This window comes from Pinus tabuliformis, chromosome 1_2 (assembly GCF_031772625.1).
Source record: "Pinus tabuliformis cultivar Carrire ecotype Pingquan chromosome 1_2, CPIR1, whole genome shotgun sequence".
Lineage (NCBI taxonomy): Eukaryota > Viridiplantae > Streptophyta > Pinopsida > Pinales > Pinaceae > Pinus > Pinus tabuliformis.
In genome coordinates, this window is record NC_142298.1 from 800,482,828 (window position 1) to 800,500,167 (window position 17,340).

The 17,340-nt window shown below is 38.7% G+C and overlaps 2 protein-coding genes across 2 annotated transcripts; both read right to left on the minus strand.

Annotated features, from left to right (window-relative positions):
* Positions 1 to 4,371: 4,371 nt before the first annotated feature.
* On the minus strand, positions 4,372 to 4,764 carry LOC149208318 (uncharacterized). The gene has a single exon (XM_089394051.1). It carries the CDS (start codon positions 4,762 to 4,764, stop codon positions 4,372 to 4,374), a length of 393 nt encoding a protein of 130 aa, XP_089250177.1.
* Positions 4,765 to 9,729: 4,965 nt separating this feature from the next.
* LOC149208319 (uncharacterized) lies at positions 9,730 to 10,202 on the minus strand. The gene has a single exon (XM_089394052.1). It carries the CDS (start codon positions 10,200 to 10,202, stop codon positions 9,810 to 9,812), a length of 393 nt encoding a protein of 130 aa, XP_089250178.1. The 3' UTR covers positions 9,730 to 9,809.
* Positions 10,203 to 17,340: the final 7,138 nt, after the last annotated feature.

The window sequence follows — 17,340 nt, forward strand, 5'->3', positions numbered from 1 at the left end:
GAAGGAAGCATTAGGGTCAGGCACAGGATTCCCAGCAGTGGTCAGAAGATCCAAGAGGAAAAAACAAGCATGAGGACATGCTTGTGAATCAGCAAGGGGGAGATGTTTGCCCTCATTTTTGGTCCAATTTTGCTTAAGAAAAAACACTTAGTTTCTATTTTTTTCCATCCATTTACCATAACATCCACCTCATTTTGATGTATTTTATGCATATTCAAGTATATAAATTTAATTTTGCAATTTTTAAAAGCTTTGCTTTATGAAAATTGGATTTCAAGTGCAATTTTTAGACATAATCAGAAATTCCCGTAATAGATATATGGATGTCATATTTGCAGGACACCTGGGCATGAACTGGATACATTTATGGAAAGCTTGGGAACTAGGACTGAACTAACTCCAATTGGTTAGGTCAAAACAAGCTAAATCAAGCCCGGTAAAAGCTGGTCAAATAGGACCAGTCATTCATAAAATCCTTAGGAAAAACGGCAGTTTTATTATTTCATAGGGTTTTCCATATTTTTGGTGATAGGTTGGATGAATTCAACTTGGATAGGTGGATATAAATATATATAATTTTTAGAGATACTTTAGATCAGTTTGTTTCATGATATTCTATTTAAGCCAAAACTTTGAAGGCTTATGCATGTAGAAGTTTTATAATTTTATGTTGAGACATTTGAATATTTGAAGTTAATTTGAAGAACATGTTCTACCTTCATTTTGCTTTTCAATGTGTGGATGATTAACTGAAGTTGCAGTAGTTTATAAACTCTTCAAGTGTGAAAAGCAAGGGTGGAGGGCCCCCACTCCAAGCTAAGTACACTTCATTGTTAAACTGGCTTTATTTTCATAAACTAGTTGCTTCAGATTTGTTTACTTGTTTTGCTTCAGATTTTCTTACTTTATTTGGTGTATGATGATTTATATTTTCTGATGAATCTTTATTATCATCTTCATTTTAAGGGACAATTCATTGTTCAAGTTGAACCCTCCTTCTATTGGATTAATGAATAAAAACTAGAGTTCATCTTTCTTGTTTTCAAGTAATTTTATGCAATTCCAGTTTTCTAACAATAACATTATGATGAATGAATTTGTGATGAGGAATATCAAGGATCTCCTAAGTTAGGAGCCTCTCTCATTATTTATTTGTGCATCTTAAGCTGTTGTCAATTAATGGTTTTTGGTTTCTATTAATCAAGTAATATTGTAGAAGAGGGACACAAATGGATCTCCTACTTTAGGAGCCACTTTATCTTACATATATTGCATCAGTGAATTATAAATTATTTAATTAGATTGATATTTATAAAATGTATTTCCTTATTTCTTCATATTTTATCTTCTAATCTCGATTACATTTGATACCCATACATTTTGGACATGCCTCCAAGTTTTACAAACCTAGATTGATAATGATATACTTCTGTTAATTTATGTTAATAAATTAGCCCAACACTGATTAAGGATTGTACAGGGGCTATGTTATCTCAAAATCAGACCCTGGAAGGCTGCAGACCAGGAAGACTTCAAGTAACTATTTCAAACCTACTTTAGGCTGAGGCTTAGCCTCCCCAACCTGAGAGGGCTCTCTCAAAGGATTAATGATCTTTGATTATGATTAAGATGGCTAACTCTTATGAAACGAATGTAAAAATATGAGTGGTGGAAACACAATTAGAAACTATCCATTGGGCTTATGGAGTCAACATCATTTCAGTATAACAATGGTATCAACCTTACATAGAATTTAGGGCATTCAAGATTCAATACATTTAGAACATACCAGAAACAAATAAGACCACACATTCTATGAATGTATATAGGAAATTAGAGCACCATGAGTGAGTTCTAAGTGATTACACATTCATACCACTGCAAATATTAGGAAAAGAACAAGACAACACATTCTAAATATCGAATCCCTCCTGAGTCCTGAGAAGCAAAGCCAATCTTGTATTACTAAAACAAAGTTTTTACATAAAGCTAAATATTAGAGTTTTTTTCAATAAATTTCCAACCCTTGGTACATTGCTCATTCTCCTATATATAGAGTTCTTTTACAAGGTTGAGATTCCTCCTCCAACATGAGGAGAACTCGAATTCTACTTCTTATGACACCATTCAAATTTTAACTACCTATTAAATGTAACAAACTACTAACTCGACTTTTTAGAGATCTAAGTCAAATAGGAGTCTAACTCCATATCATGCTAATAATAGCCTTAATTACAATCAATTCTCGTTCTCTGACAAGTGGTTTTTTTTTAGTTTGGCTATGGTAGGTGTTTGTAGCTGCCTGCTGGCCCTTCATGTCACATCTTCTCCATTGCTCCTGAAAAATAGGAAACTGCCCCTGTTTATCTGCTTTTGGTTTTCCTCAAAGATACTCGAAACCAATGAATCATGCCCTTCTTCTTTGATTATACAAAAATATATTAGAATGCCACATCCTTGATGTGCTATCAACCTTTTCCATGTGTGAAGACAAGATCTCCTCCAAGCTGTCTGACACATCATGAACTATAGTAACTCTAATCACTTTATAACAAAACGTTTAGAGTTCGAATGAAGGTTTCTTCCATCTATTTCTTCCTTTGTTGAATGTTGACACCTATTACCTGATCCTTTGAAGAGATTCCTTTTTCAAAAATTTCCTCTCGGTCCCTCCAAATTGGTTGACTGAGTTTTAATTTTGTAGCTACAGCATTTTCGTAGCACGCTACAAAACTGTTGTGCGTCAGGCATCATCTTCAGCAGTTTCGTAGCGCGCTACGAAACTGCTATGTAATCACCAAAACACAGCCTAATACCAAAAATTTGCTATCTTGAGCTTCTTTATATCTAAACATTCTTTTCAATTGCTCCAAAGCTTTTCAAAACTTAGTGGAAATGTATGGTTCTTCAAAAAAAAACTTGCACAATAGAAGGCTGCTCACCAGATGCTATTGGATTGTGACGGACTTTCACAATTCTTCTAGATGCAAGGACCTCTTTGAGTTCCTTAACGGTACTTGCTGGTTGATAGAATGCTCTGTAACAAGATGAGCTCCTCTATGATCCTATATACTATCCATAGAGGGAGGCATTCCCATTTCTTTTGTTTTCCTAGTAAGTTCTAATGCTTGTAAAGGTTCTGTAAATAATCCTACAACTCCAGGCTATTCTAAAATAGTAGGCCTCTTTGAATATGTTCCCTCAAATAGATTATAGGTCTCAGGTTTCTGATAAGTTCCATGTGAACAATCCATGCCTGGGCCTAAACCAGCATTAATGTCTTCCGTAAAACCCATCATGGTGTAGCTTTCTCCAAGTTGTGCATTACTACTTTCCAACAACTGAGGAATCTGTTCATCTTTAATTCCAGTTTCTGGTATTTTTGGTGACAAAAAAAATTGTCTGGTGATGTTACTGTGCTCTAACATTCTTTGTTGTAGCAATCCATCAGTCCTATCCTATTTCTCGTGGAATTTAGGAGGAACAGCTGATTGTTGCACTACAGATTCTAAGGGACTGCTTGTTACTGTGTAGCCTTGTAGTCCAGAAGAATTCAGTTCCATTTCATTCCTGTGTTGACCACTTCCACTCTTTTGACCATTCATCCCTTGGCAATCTTTGAATATCACTTCATCTTGCAATGTGCTTGGTCCTGTATACAAAGGGACTGGCCCTGCTAAACCATCAGAATGTAAAACCTTTTCATATATAGATTGAACTGGTTTCACCCTTTGATCAAGTAAAGATGTATCAGAATATGCATGACTCAATGCCTGTTGGCGAGATACGTGATCGTGAGATATCGCCTGCTGACATCCATATTGTTGCTCAATGGCGAATATCTGAGGAGGAATAAATTTTTCAGAGGTTAACTCACGGTAACTAGCTGGAGTTGTGGTAGGATAAAAATTTTTCCACCTCGATCATTATAGCTGTACACAGCCATTCCATATTTTTGTTGTTTGTGGTTTGGGTTCAATTAGAAGAGTTCCATTGAAGTCTATACCCTTCTTCCAATTGACTGCTGCTTGTAGAAACCTAGCTATATGGTCAAGTTCCTTCTTCAGATCAGTATTCGGCAAAGTTTGATAGCCCTCTCTTCCTTGATCACCTTGACATGTTTGTATAAACTCGATTGTGGATAATGGTATATTCCTTGGAAAACCAAGAGCATTGGTGAGAAATAACATATTTCAAAAGGCACTCGCAGTTTGATTACGAGTATGACAGTGGCCATGAAATCAGCACACAATACCGGACCTCACACTTTTACAGTGCACAATGAACATGGAGACATGGTTACATTGAATTTAATGAGAAAAAAATCCGCTTTTCACTGTTATTTCTCAAACCCTGAACCCTGATAACACCTCAGTCCTTGTTCTTAAGCCTTTGGAGTTTCTCGTCCATCCGCTGAAGCTGAAGGCATAAAATTGTAACACGGTACAAAAGCCAATATAGAACTAGAGACATGACTATAAACAAAGCATTCCTCTCACTTTTCATCACTAATTTCTGGTGTCGAAGATGTTCTGTGGGACTGCAAAGGGAGCCATCACAAACAGGGTGTACCTCGAATTTCCAGTAAATATCCATCAACAGAAAGAGGCAGAAGGGCACCACAGTCAACAACGGCTTCAACGCGCTCCGAGCCACTGCATTGAGGCCCTTTCCCAGGCGGTCCAATCCGGGCATTGTTAACATTAATGATATTATCGCCTCTGCTGCTGCAGCGTACCATAAAACAATCCATTCCAATGCCATATATCAATAAAGAGATTGATTTCATCAAATCACCAACTACAATAAAATCTCCATGATATTGAACATATAGTGCAAGAATATGAGCATGATGGCCACATTCAGACTGCAACTATATGTATAACTGAATCTTTTGATTGATGCCAGCAAGTAACTTTCCATTAAATGCATTCAGATCGTAAAGAGAACCCTTTGTCTCCTTCTCAGTAACAAGTTGCAGTTTAGCATTTTCAACTGAAAATACTAAAAATCGGCCCTTGTTAGGTTCTTTCTCCTCGGGCAATACATATGCTGTCGCAACACAATAATAAGCATTGTTGTCATCTGTAAATGAACAACTGCAAACATGTGCCAGTACCAAGACACCTAACGGCTTAATGATGAGGATAAGTGGTTGAATATGATGGACGAAGTGTATAAGCTGACAACTGTTGATGTAAACACAACGGATTTTGATAAATATGACAGCTGGGTGAGATTTGCTATGAATCTGAACGAATCCATGATTTCGTGGTGCAGCCAGTGTAAAATTGGTGTTTTGCGCTACGAAATCACCTAAACTGGGTTTCTACGCTACAAAATCACCTAGACAATTTTGTAGCGCATATGAACTTTGAAATGAGTTTTGACATATGATATTCATGTGAGATATGAGACCAAAGATAAACTAAAACAGAGAATTGACCCCATTTGACATACTAACAAGACTCTTAACAAGACTCTAAAACAAGATGAAAAGACTAGACCCAAAAATGACACCAACCCTTTGACAAATTTAAAAAAATTGATGTTCAGAATTTAAAATATTTTTTCTTGAGTGATAATAGGTGGCTCCACTTGGGATAGTGTGCCCCTGTGGTACACTAAGAACATGCAGGTCCAGTGCTTTGTCCTCTTTATAACAAACATAGATTTGCTTGAAAAGCATCCCCTTCAACCTTCTTGGGCCTTTACCTTGGGCTTAAGCTTGATGATCACTGTAGGAGAAAGAAATCTACATCTATTGAAAAATGTTCAGTCAACCTTGAGCTTATTTTCATTTTCCTGCCTACCTACCCTATCAATTCAAACATCTTTCATCTCAATCAATGTGAAATTTCCAATGTATCCAATCATTTGTCTTATCTGATATTTGAGTTTTTTGACTGCATCAGAGTTCAGAGCCATTATGATATTGTGATGACCACTGCCAGTGAAATTGCCTCTGATCTTCATAGAAAAACTGAAACACTGGAGAGTAAAACTCTTCCATGTATTTAGCTATAGTATCCCAGAATACATGATCAGCTTGATGGTTCTCGTAACTTTTTGGTTGTGCTAACTGATCTTCAATAACAGTGTATTCTTCCTCAATCACGAAAGAGATAGGAAGCAACACCCTCTCCTTGGGTTCTGACATAGAAACCTTTTGAAAAGAATGACCATGACCATGAAGACTATATGATTGAATTTGACCTTGTAAACCTTCAATGTCTTTCTCAATGTCCTTAGCAACTTCATCCAAAAATTTCATCTTATCTTTTGTCTTGCACTGAAATGATTTTAGATAAGAAGACAAGGACAAAGAAAAATTTTCATCTATTTCTTCATTAATATGATCATTATTCCATTGTTTGAAACCTTGAATTGAAGGAAAGTTTGCCACCAAATCTGATCTATCTATCCATTCCTCCAAAAGCATAACCCAAAAGTCTTCAAATGAATTAATAGATTTGGCAGGAAAGCTTTCAATCCACTGTTTACATTTCCCTTGAAATGAATCATAGAACAACATAATGCAAACATCCTCATGTTTAACTCTAAGAAGCTCGGTAAAATCACAGAAATCTGATATATGCTTCAAAGTTAAACTCAAATCTTCTCCATTGAATTTTGGACCATTCCTTAGAAAATATGCATCCTTGGGAAAATGATTTGGGAAACCATGAATTCCTGAAAAATTTATGCATGCATACCTTGAAATAAGAATGGTAGCATCTGGGTCCTTCATAACTCCAGTGGAATCACCATGAATCTATGAATTTTGAATTCTTCAACAATGGAGTCGCCAAGGTAGATTGCAGCCTCGAAAATTCTTCTGAGCTCCTGCTACCTTCAGAAGTTCAGTCTTTTGTTTTCAGGAATGAATAATCTTCAGGCTCCCGGCAGACACACCAAAATGTTATCTCAAAATCAGGCCCTGGAAGGCTGCAGACCAGGAAGACTTCAAGTAATTGTTTCAAACCTACTTTAGGCTGAGGCTTAGCCTCCCCAACCTGAGAGGGCTCTCTCAAAGGATTAATGATCTTTGATTATGATTAAGATGGCTAACTCTTATGAAACGAATGTAAAAATATGAGTGGTGGAAACACAATTAGAAACTATCCATTGGGATTATGGAGTCAACATCATTTCAGTATAAAAATGGTATCAACCTTACATAGAAGTCAGGGCATTCAGGATTCAATACATTTAGAACATACCAGAAACAAATAATACCACACAGTCTATGAATGCATACAGGAAATTAGAGCACCATGAGTGAGTTCTAAGTGATTACACATTCATACCACTGCAAATATAAGGAAAAGAACAAGACAACACATTCTAAATATTGAATCCCTCCTGAGCCCTAAGAAGCAAAGCCAATCTTGTATTACTAAAATAAAGTTTTTACATAAAGCCAAATATTAGAGCTTTTTTCAATAAATTTCCAACCCTTGGTACATTGCTCTTTCTCCTATATATAGAGTTCTTTTACAAGGCTGAGATTCCTCCTCCAACATGAGGGGAACTCGAATTCTACTTCTTATGACACCTATTCAAATTTTAACTACCTAATAAATGTAACAAACTGCTAACTGGACTTTTTAGAGATCTAAGTCAAATAGGAGTCTAACTCCATATCATGCTAATAATAACCTTAATTAAAATCAATTCTCGTTCTTTGACAGGTGTTTTTTTTTTTTTTTTTTGGCTGTGGTAGGTGTTTGTAGCTTCCTGCTGGCCCTTAATGTCACATATTCTCCATTGCTCCTGAAAAATAGGAAACTGCCCTTGTTTATCTGCTTTTGGTTTTCCTCAAAGATACTTGAAACCAATGAACCATGCCCTTCTTCTTTCATTATAAAAAATTATATTAGAATGCCACAACCTTGATGTGTTGTCAACCTTTTCCATGTGTGAAGACAAGATCTCCTCCAAGCTGTCTGACATATCATGAACTATAGTAACTCTGATCACTTTATAACAAAAAGTTTAGAGTTCGAATAAAGGTTTCTTCCGTCTGTTTCTTCCTTTGTTGAATGTTGACACCTGTTACCTGATCCTTTGAAGAGATTCTTTTTTCAAAAATTTCCCCTTGGTCCCTCCAAATTGGTTGACTGAGTTTTAATTTTGTAGCTACAGTGGTTTCGTAGCGCACTACGAAACTGCTGTGCGTTAGGCATCATCTTCAGCAGTTTCGTAGCACGCTACAAAACTGCTGTGTAATCACCAAAACACAGCCTAATACCAAAATTTTTCTATCTTGAGCTTCTTTATATCTAAACATTCTTTTCAATTGCTCCAAAATTTTTCAAAACTGAGTGGAAATGTATGATTCTTCAAAAAAAAACTTTCACAATAGAAGGCTGCTCACTAGATGCTATTGGATTGCGACGGACTTTCACAATTCTTCTAGATGCAAGGACCTCTTTGAGTTCCTTAACGGTACTTGCTGGTTGATAGAATGCTCTGTAACAAGATGATCTCCTCTATGATCTTGTATACTATCCACAGAGGGAGGCACTCCCATTTCTTTTGTTTGCCTAGTAAGTTCTAATGCTTGTAAAGGTTCAGTAAATAATCCTACAACTCCAGGCTGTTCTAAAATGGCAGGCCTCTTTGTATATGTTCCCTCAAATAGATTATAGGTCTCAGGTTTCTGATAAGTTCCATGCGAACAATCCATGCCTGGGCCCAAACCAGCATTAATGTCTTCCGTAAAACCCATCATGGTGTAGCTTTCTCCAAGTTGTGCTTTACTACTTTCCAACAACTGAGGAATCTATTTATCTTTAATTCCAGTTTCTGGTATTTTTGGTGACAAAACAAATTGTCTGGTGATGTTACTGTGCTCTAACATTCTTTTTTGTAGCAATCCATCAGTCCTATCCTGTTTTTCGTGGAAGTTAGGAGGAACAGCTGGTTGTTGCACTACAGATTCTGAGGGACTGCTTGTTACTGTGTAGCCTTGCAGTCCAGAAGAATTTAGTTCCATTTCATTCCCGTGTTGACCACTTCCACTCTTTCGACCATTCATCCCTTGGCAATATTTGAATACCACTTCATCTTGCAATGTGCTTGGTCCTGTATACAAAGGGACTGGCCTTGTTGAACCATCAGAATGTAAAACCTTTTCATATACAGGTTGAACTGGTTTCACCCTTTGATCAAGTAACGATGTATCAAAATATGCATGACTCAATGCCTGTTGGTGAGATACGTGATCGTGAGATATCGCCTGCTGACATCCATATTGTTGTTCAATGGAGAATATCTGAGGAGGAATAAATTTTTCAAAGGTTAACTCACGGTAACCAGCTGGAGTTGTGGTAGGATAAAAACTTTTCCACCTCGATCATTATAGCTGTACACAGCCATTCCATATTTTTGTTGTTTGTGGTTTGGGTTCAATTAGAAGAGTTCCATTGAAGTCTATACTCTTCTTCCAATTGACCGCTGCTTGTAGAAACCTAGCTATATGGTCAAGTTCCTTCTTCAGATCAGTATTCGGCAAAGTTTGATAGCCCTCTCTTCCTTGATCACCTTGACATGTTTGTATAAACTCGATTGTGGATAAGTGTATATGCCTTGGAAAACCAAGAGCATTGGTGAGAAATAACATATTTCAAAAGGCACTCGTAGTTTGATTACGAGTATGACAGTGGCCATGAAATTCAGCACACAATACCGGACCTCACACCTTTACAGTGCACAATGAACATGGAGACATGGTTACATTGAATTTAATGAGAAAAAAGCCGCTTTTCACTGTTATTTCTCAAACCCTAAACCCTGATAACACCTCAGTCCTTGTTCTTAAGCCTCTGGAGTTGCTCGTCCATCCGCTGAAGCTGAAGGCGCAAAATTGTAACACGGTACAAAAGCCAATAGAGAACCAGAGACATGACTATAAACAGAGCATTCCTCTCGCTTTTCATCACTAATTTCTGGTGTCGAAGATGTTCTGCGGGACTACAAAGGGAGCCATCACAAACAGGGCGTACCTCGAATTTCCAGTAAATATCCATCAACAGAAAGAGGCAGAAGGGCACCACAGTCAACAATGGCTTCAACGCACTCCGGGCCACCGCATTGAGGCCCTTTCCCAGGCGGTCCAATCCGGGAATTGTTAATATTAATAATATTATGGCCTCTGCTGCTGCAGTGTACCCTAAAACAATCCATTCCAGTGCCATATATCAATAAAGAGATTGATTTCATCAAATCACCAACTACAATAAAATCTCCACGAGATTGAACATATAGTGCAAGAATATGAGCACGATGGCCACATTCAGACTGCAACTCTCTTGAACCATCATCACGGAGCTCCCATTTGTATAACTAAATCTTTTGATTGATGCCAGTAAGTAACTTTCCATTAAATGCATTCAGATCGTAAATAGAACCCTTTGTCTCCTTCTCCGTAACACGTTGCAGTTTACCATTTTCAACTGAAAATACTAAAATTTGGCCCTTGTTAGGATCATTCTCCTCAGGAAATACATATGCTGTCCCAACACAATAATAAGCATTGTTGTCATCTGTAAATGAACAACTGCAAACATGTGCCAGTACCAAGACACCAAATGACCTAATGATGAGGATAAGCGGTTGGATATGATGGACGAAGTGTATAAGCTGACAACTATTGATGTAAACACAACCAATTTTGATAAATATGACAACTGGGTGATATTTGCTATGAATCCATGATTTCGTGGTGCAGCTAGTGTAAAATCGGTGTTTTGCGCTACGAAATCACCTAAACCGGGTTTCTGCGCTACAAAATCACCTAGACAGTTTCGTAGTGCATATGAACTTTGAAATGAGTTTTGACATATGATATTCATGTGAGATATGAGACCAAAGACAAACTAAAATAGAGAATTGACCCCATTTGACATACTAACAAGACTCTAAAACAATATGAAAAGACTAGACCCAAAACTAACACCAACCCTTTGACAAATTTACAAAATTTGATGTTCAAAATTTAAAATATTTTTTCTTGAGTGATACAGGCTACAACAACAAAATTTTTGTTTGAGTATGTCTTAACCAGGTTCGGCTACCCGAAGGTGTTGATGAGTGACAGGGGTATGCACTTCCTAAACGATACAATCAACACCCTGACTGAAGAATTCTAGGTCTACCATCAGAAGAGTACACCATATCACCCGTAGGCCAATGGAAGTGTTGAAGCTTTAATAATATTTTGGAGGACACACTGACAAATATCTGCAATGAGTAACAGAATGATTGGGATGTGCGCGTACCTGCAGTACTATGGGTGTACAAGACTACTTGTAAGAAGATGACGGGGCAAACACCGTTTAGCTTAGTCTATGGGTTCGAAGCCATAATGTCGTTGGAGTACATTGTACCTAGTCTGCACATCGTAGTGCTAACAGATATGGCAGATTGCGAGGCCTTGGAAGAACGGCTCGTGCAGCTGATGGAGCTTAAGGAAGATTGATTTTTAGCAGGATTCCATCAACAAGTATAAAAGGAACGTGAAAAAGCGTGGCATGATTGCCATATCAAGCTTAGCGCTTTCAAGGTAAACGATCTCATCCTGTTATCTAATAAAAAATTCACTAAATTTCTCAGTAAATTCCAAATGCATTGGTTAGGGCCATATATTTTCAAAGAAATTACAGATGGAGGCGCATTTTAGCTCGCGAAGCTAAATGGGGAACCTTTTTCGGGAAGAGTGAATGGGAGAAGGTTGAAGTTGTATACAGGAGATCCTACACAATGACTATATGGCAGGAGGATAGTCTCAGTGCTCCAGGCAGTTGCAAGGGAGCGCAGGACTATAAACTGCACTGCCAAGTTTGGAGGACAACGTAGTGAGCAGGTTGTATGGCGAATGATGACAAGGCAACCCAGGAAGCTGTGCACAAGAAGCTGCACCATGGAGGAAGGTACCACACAACGCAACAAGAAAGTGAGAGTTGGAGTTATTTTTCATGACTTGACGACCATAAGACAATTAACTCGAGTGGGGTGGTGACATTTGAGGAAAAAATCTTTGAAGATCTGCCGCCAAAACAACATTTATTATTAGAAATTGGGGGGAGTGGTCAGATTTGAATTAAAAACTCCCTACAAATTATGCATTTTGTTCCAACAGAGAACACTTTGCACTCTCAGAATTGATAGTGAAATTCATTGTCATTTGCCTATGAACCAATTGGCTTGGGAAGATTTAGTCGCGAGCCTCGCGTTCGCTAAGTTGTCTGAGATAAACCAGAACTTTATTCTTGACAAAATGCTTGCACCAAGTCCTATTGAAACTGTGAGTATTGCCGATGTTTCCTCTGAGACAGATGCCCTGGAAGTTGTAAGTACGAAAGCTCCAGCTCTTGTGCATACGGCGCGGAGGTCGCCTAGGCCGAAACCTACCCCTACCAGAGAAACCCAACCAACCAAATCAAAGAAGGAAAAGTAGAAGAAGCCGGTGTTGCTTCACACATCCCCAAGAAAGCATACTGAAACATAGAAACAAAAGAAAGATAAGAAGTCAGAGAAGGTAGTGGACCTGGAGGCGGAAGAAGCCCAAAGAATAGAAGATATTGATGCTGAAGGAGCAGAACCACTAATAAAGCTACCCAAATATATCCCTCCGTAGAAGGGACAAGCTAAGGTCACAAAGGACCCAGGTTCTAAGAAGTTCACCATATCTACACCCCTGCTACCTGAGCAAGTCCCTTTTGAAGGCCTGTGGCTTGCAAGGGTCCCACTCCTGAAAATGGAGGATTGGGACCTCGCAGACCACGCTAAGTTTCCACACTTGGTGACGGATAAGTATATGAGAAGAGTCTATTATGAATACATTGGGGCTGGGGAGTGTCCAAAAATATATGCGCGAGCTGCAGATCCAAGCCAACAGAATACAGATGGGCACCGGATAAGCGAGCCTAGCACCTGGGACAAGCCAAGCAACTGAGCTAGTAAGGACTCTAGATCTCAGAACTATACTATTACTAGATGGGTATATTCGCGCAGAGTCCTCCGAAGATCGCATTATCCTTAGTACAATCAAGAACATTGTACTGAACATAGCAACACTGTCCAAGGAGACTCTCCACGAGGTGCATACAGGTGTGGCAGATGAATTGAGAACCAGGGAGCAGTGTGCCTTCAACCTTATCATCGAGTACAAAGTGAATAATGAGAAAATGCTCACTGAAAAGATGTAGGCTTTGAAGGAAAAGGTGGCACTTTAGATGCGTAGTTCCAGTCTGGAGTCAGTAGTAGCAGAGGCATGCAAGACAATGCCTGAGCTTCACATCCCGAAGGATGCACAACCATAAGCCAAAATCATAAAATTAGTCGTTGGTTTGCATGAGGCTAAAGCAAAGGTTGGTCGAGTCATGTTTGAGCTCAACATGAAGATTATAGAGTTGCAGTTAAAGTTACAGCCCACAACTCTGCCTGAGGTTCAGGAGCAGCGCAGAGCCGCGATAAAGGAAAGCATGGCTACATTGGATGCCACAGTCATTGATTGTGCATCATTGTTTGAACAAGCTATGGAGGTTGTCGCCACTCTGCAAGAGGATACGAACCTGTAGATGATTAACACATAGGTAAGGGAGCTACAGTGCCAATATGATGAATTCAGGGCAACTGCGCACTTCGTAGCACCAGCGCACTGCCTTGCCAAATTACAGGAAGGAAAACAACTACTAACACAAGTGGAGGAAGCGTGGAAGAAGGAGGCCTTCCTAAAGGCCATATTGTAACCTTGGTTGGAGGAAGCTTATCAAATCACGACTTCCATTCATGATAAGCTTAAAGGACTACAACAGACACAACGAATGATGATGCTGGCCATAGAAGGACGAGCCACGGAAAAATTGATTGAGGAAGTCAAGATGGCAACAACACAGAGCGCTGCCAAAGTTGCAGTGATCTAGGTGGAGATGAGAGGTCTTTGCAGTAAGATCACAGCTCCAGCAGAGTGACTCGAGGGTAAGTCACGATATTTGTGTTGGGATCCTGTTGGGATGGGGTCCCCTGGGTTAGTTTTCAGGTTAAGATAACCCAAGTTTTGATCAATTTTTGTAAATAATGCAATGTCTCTACGATTTGTGAATGCAGGGCACGTAGATGAATAAGAGTCAAAACAATTTAGCCCCTTGTTTTATGTAAAGTTTGAGTCAGTTTTGAGATCCACCCATAGTCCATGGACCATGAAATTGTATGAAAAAGGCTATAAATAGGTGTGTCTTAAAGAGTCTAAGGAATTTTTTTTTATAGTAATTGAGGATGGATGGGAAGTGATAGCATAGAAGAAGTGGGTTAGATAGAAGAGAAAAGGCTCTGCATCTAAGTGCATAGAGGCCTAGGTAGAGTCTGGAGCTGAGTGCGTGGACCCCTACAGCTGTGTGCGTAGGGTAGTTTTAAGTTTGTCATCTTGAATTGAAGATCAATAAAGACAACTTCCGAAGAATTATTGCATATTTCTGTTTATTTATGTTAATGCTACATGCTCTCAATGAATGATGTGTTTTATGAAATATTGATTGAATGTTATGCGATTCTCTTGAATAAGAGTTAATGATGTATGCAATGAATGTTTAAGTATTTTTGCAAAGACTCTGATGCATTCGATGATGTTTACTAATAACTTAAGTAAATTAATGCGAACCCCAATTTAGGACTACTCTCTCATGCACATAAGTAGATAGATTGATTGTTAAAGGTCCATAAAGACTGATCGTAGACCTTCACGAAGGTCTGAAGGCCATTTTGACAGAGTTTCAGTAGTGTGCCCTAAGAGTGTATTGATCTACGTGAAGGCAGATTTGAGGCTCTAAAAGACATAACACTAGTCTCTAGATGCAGAAACTTGGTTCTTTCATCCCCCCATACTGCTTCGGCTGAGACTGCAACCTGTGCCACGCAAGTTGCTGCCGAAAGGGCTAGTAGTGTAGGGTTTTGTTGGTTGGCACAAATAACTCTGAACCTGGGTTAGGACCCCCTAAACCAACAACTTGGTACCTTTTGTCAATCATTTTTTGAGCTCTCTCTATTCTCTCCCTCTCACACTCTTAAACACTTAGAGTTTTCTTGGAGCACTTCAACATTGGATCAAGAAAATAAAAGAAGGCAAGAAGAAGAAAAAGATCAAGCAAGGAAGAGAAAAATCAAGCAACTACAGCGAGATTACTTTCAAGTATCAAATTGAATGTATTATTTCCTTTCTATTTTTGGCATGCATGGTTATGCATGTGTGCTCTTGGTTCTCTTGTTGTCATTGGCATGGGTTTTTCTAGGTGTGTTAGTGTTCTTCAGAATTTCATTTCCATTTCTGGATAGTCATGGTGTGGTGCGTTCTCTTGTATTTGGTTGAGCTAGATTGCCAAATGGACTCAAAGTTGAGTGGGTGGTCTCAGGATTATTCACAAGGCCTAAAAATCTTGGGATTGGATACACAGTAAATATTATGTGGACACCTTGATTGAGTTGAGGAATCCTCGACTGATGAATGGCGGGATACATGGTAAAGCTCTATGGTGAGTACCCTTGATTAGGCCCAGGAATCCTGGGATGGGATATACAGTAAATCCCAGAGGGTGGAGACCTCATAGGGCTAGGAATCCCTTGACTAGTAATGGTAGGATACATGGTAAAGTTCAGAGGTTGAGAAAAACAAATTCCTCTTGGTTTAGGTGGAGAGATCCAGAGGCATCCACACTTGTTTATATTAATTTTTCGTAGGGATACATTGTTCTTTTCTTTGATAATTTCATTTCATCATCAGTACATTAAGTTCACCAAATATAATAATTATATTATTCATATCTACACCATTATCCATCAGCATATGCAGTTATTTAGAAACAACAACAACATCATCATCAATGTAGCATAACATAAAAAGAACAGTAGAAGAAAAGCATGCACACACATAGAGACACCGGGATTGGTCCGAGACTAGGGAAAAACCCACTATGGGGAAAACCCTTGCAAATATTCTTCTTCTTATATTGTCATCAAATGATTTAGCAAAAGAGAGTAGAATGATACATAACTTTATCTATGCAACAAAACAACTATGATATCCATGAAACATATCTAATCATGCTTATAATCAAAACCCTGATTCTGAGGACCGAAGTGTGCTATCAACTAACTGTATAAAATTGTTGATACTGCTGCATACTGCTATCACCGAGCAGAATTTTTGGAATACAGAAATCTCATCCATGAGTCCCGGACACTAGGAGGAGGAGCTGTGCAAGCGTCTATAACAGATATGGACACTCTTTTCATAACTGAACGACTGCATCCAGAATAAATCAGAATGCTCTTAGGTGAACTAGATGAGGGTATCTAGGGTCAAACATATCTATACCTACTTCAAGCCTTGGAATCTCTCATAAGGCTATTGTACGAGTGTCTATGACATCTTGGATGCTCTCAAGACCACTCTGTGCGAGTGTCTGAGGACTAATACAACCTGATCTAAACCTCAAGCCCTGGACGCTCCCATAAATCATTGTGCCAACATCCAAGCCTCCCTATACACTCCCATAATCTCGTTTTCTAGTTTCCAAGGACTAAAATGCCCATTTTTGTGCCAGCATATAGGGATCAGAAAACCCTAAGTTAGAGCAAACCTTACACGTGTGATTTTGGACCCTTGAGCGAATTCCTTATGTTGAACCTACGCGAACCAAGACAATAAGAGAAGAGAAGATAGATTGATCGAATGAGTCTAAATGAGCTTGAGGTTTATTCTATTTATAGGGTTTCACGAGGATCCACTTGGGATTAATCAGTTACCCATGTGGTTAGGGCCGACCCATTCCATAATACATGTATGAATAAAATAATTCATAACTCAACTTCTGCTTAACCAAATTGGGTCATCATTGTACATCTTGATTTATCCTTTTCTTATTCTTTCTTATCTCTTTATTGTTCCTGCTGGTATGTTGAACATTCTCAAATATAGAAGAAGAAGAATTTGTTACCAAAGGGGAGCTCAATGTACATCCATCTATCCATAAGCCTGCTATTAGGAATTTCTACCAACGGGCTACCACCAGGAATATCATCATTGATCGTCATTGGAGAAAATATCATCATGGAGCACATCTCAACCTGAAATCTCATGGGGGATCTATACATCTACAACCCCACATGGAGCAATAGGATATCCAAAAATATAGGGGAGAATATCTCCACCCTAGAATCTCATCGTGGAGCTTACCCTCAACCCAAAATCTCATCGGGGAGCTTACCCTCAACCCAAAATCTCATCGGGGATCTTACCCTCAACCCAAAATCTCAAAAGGGGAGTAACTCTCAACCCCA

What these genes read in the sequence shown, in the direction of transcription:
- LOC149208319 (XM_089394052.1), bottom strand. Translation starts at nt 10,202, where the DNA reads ATGGCACTGGAATGGATTGTTTTAGGGTACACTGCAGCAGCAGAGGCC.
- LOC149208318 (XM_089394051.1), bottom strand. Translation starts at nt 4,764, where the DNA reads ATGGCATTGGAATGGATTGTTTTATGGTACGCTGCAGCAGCAGAGGCG.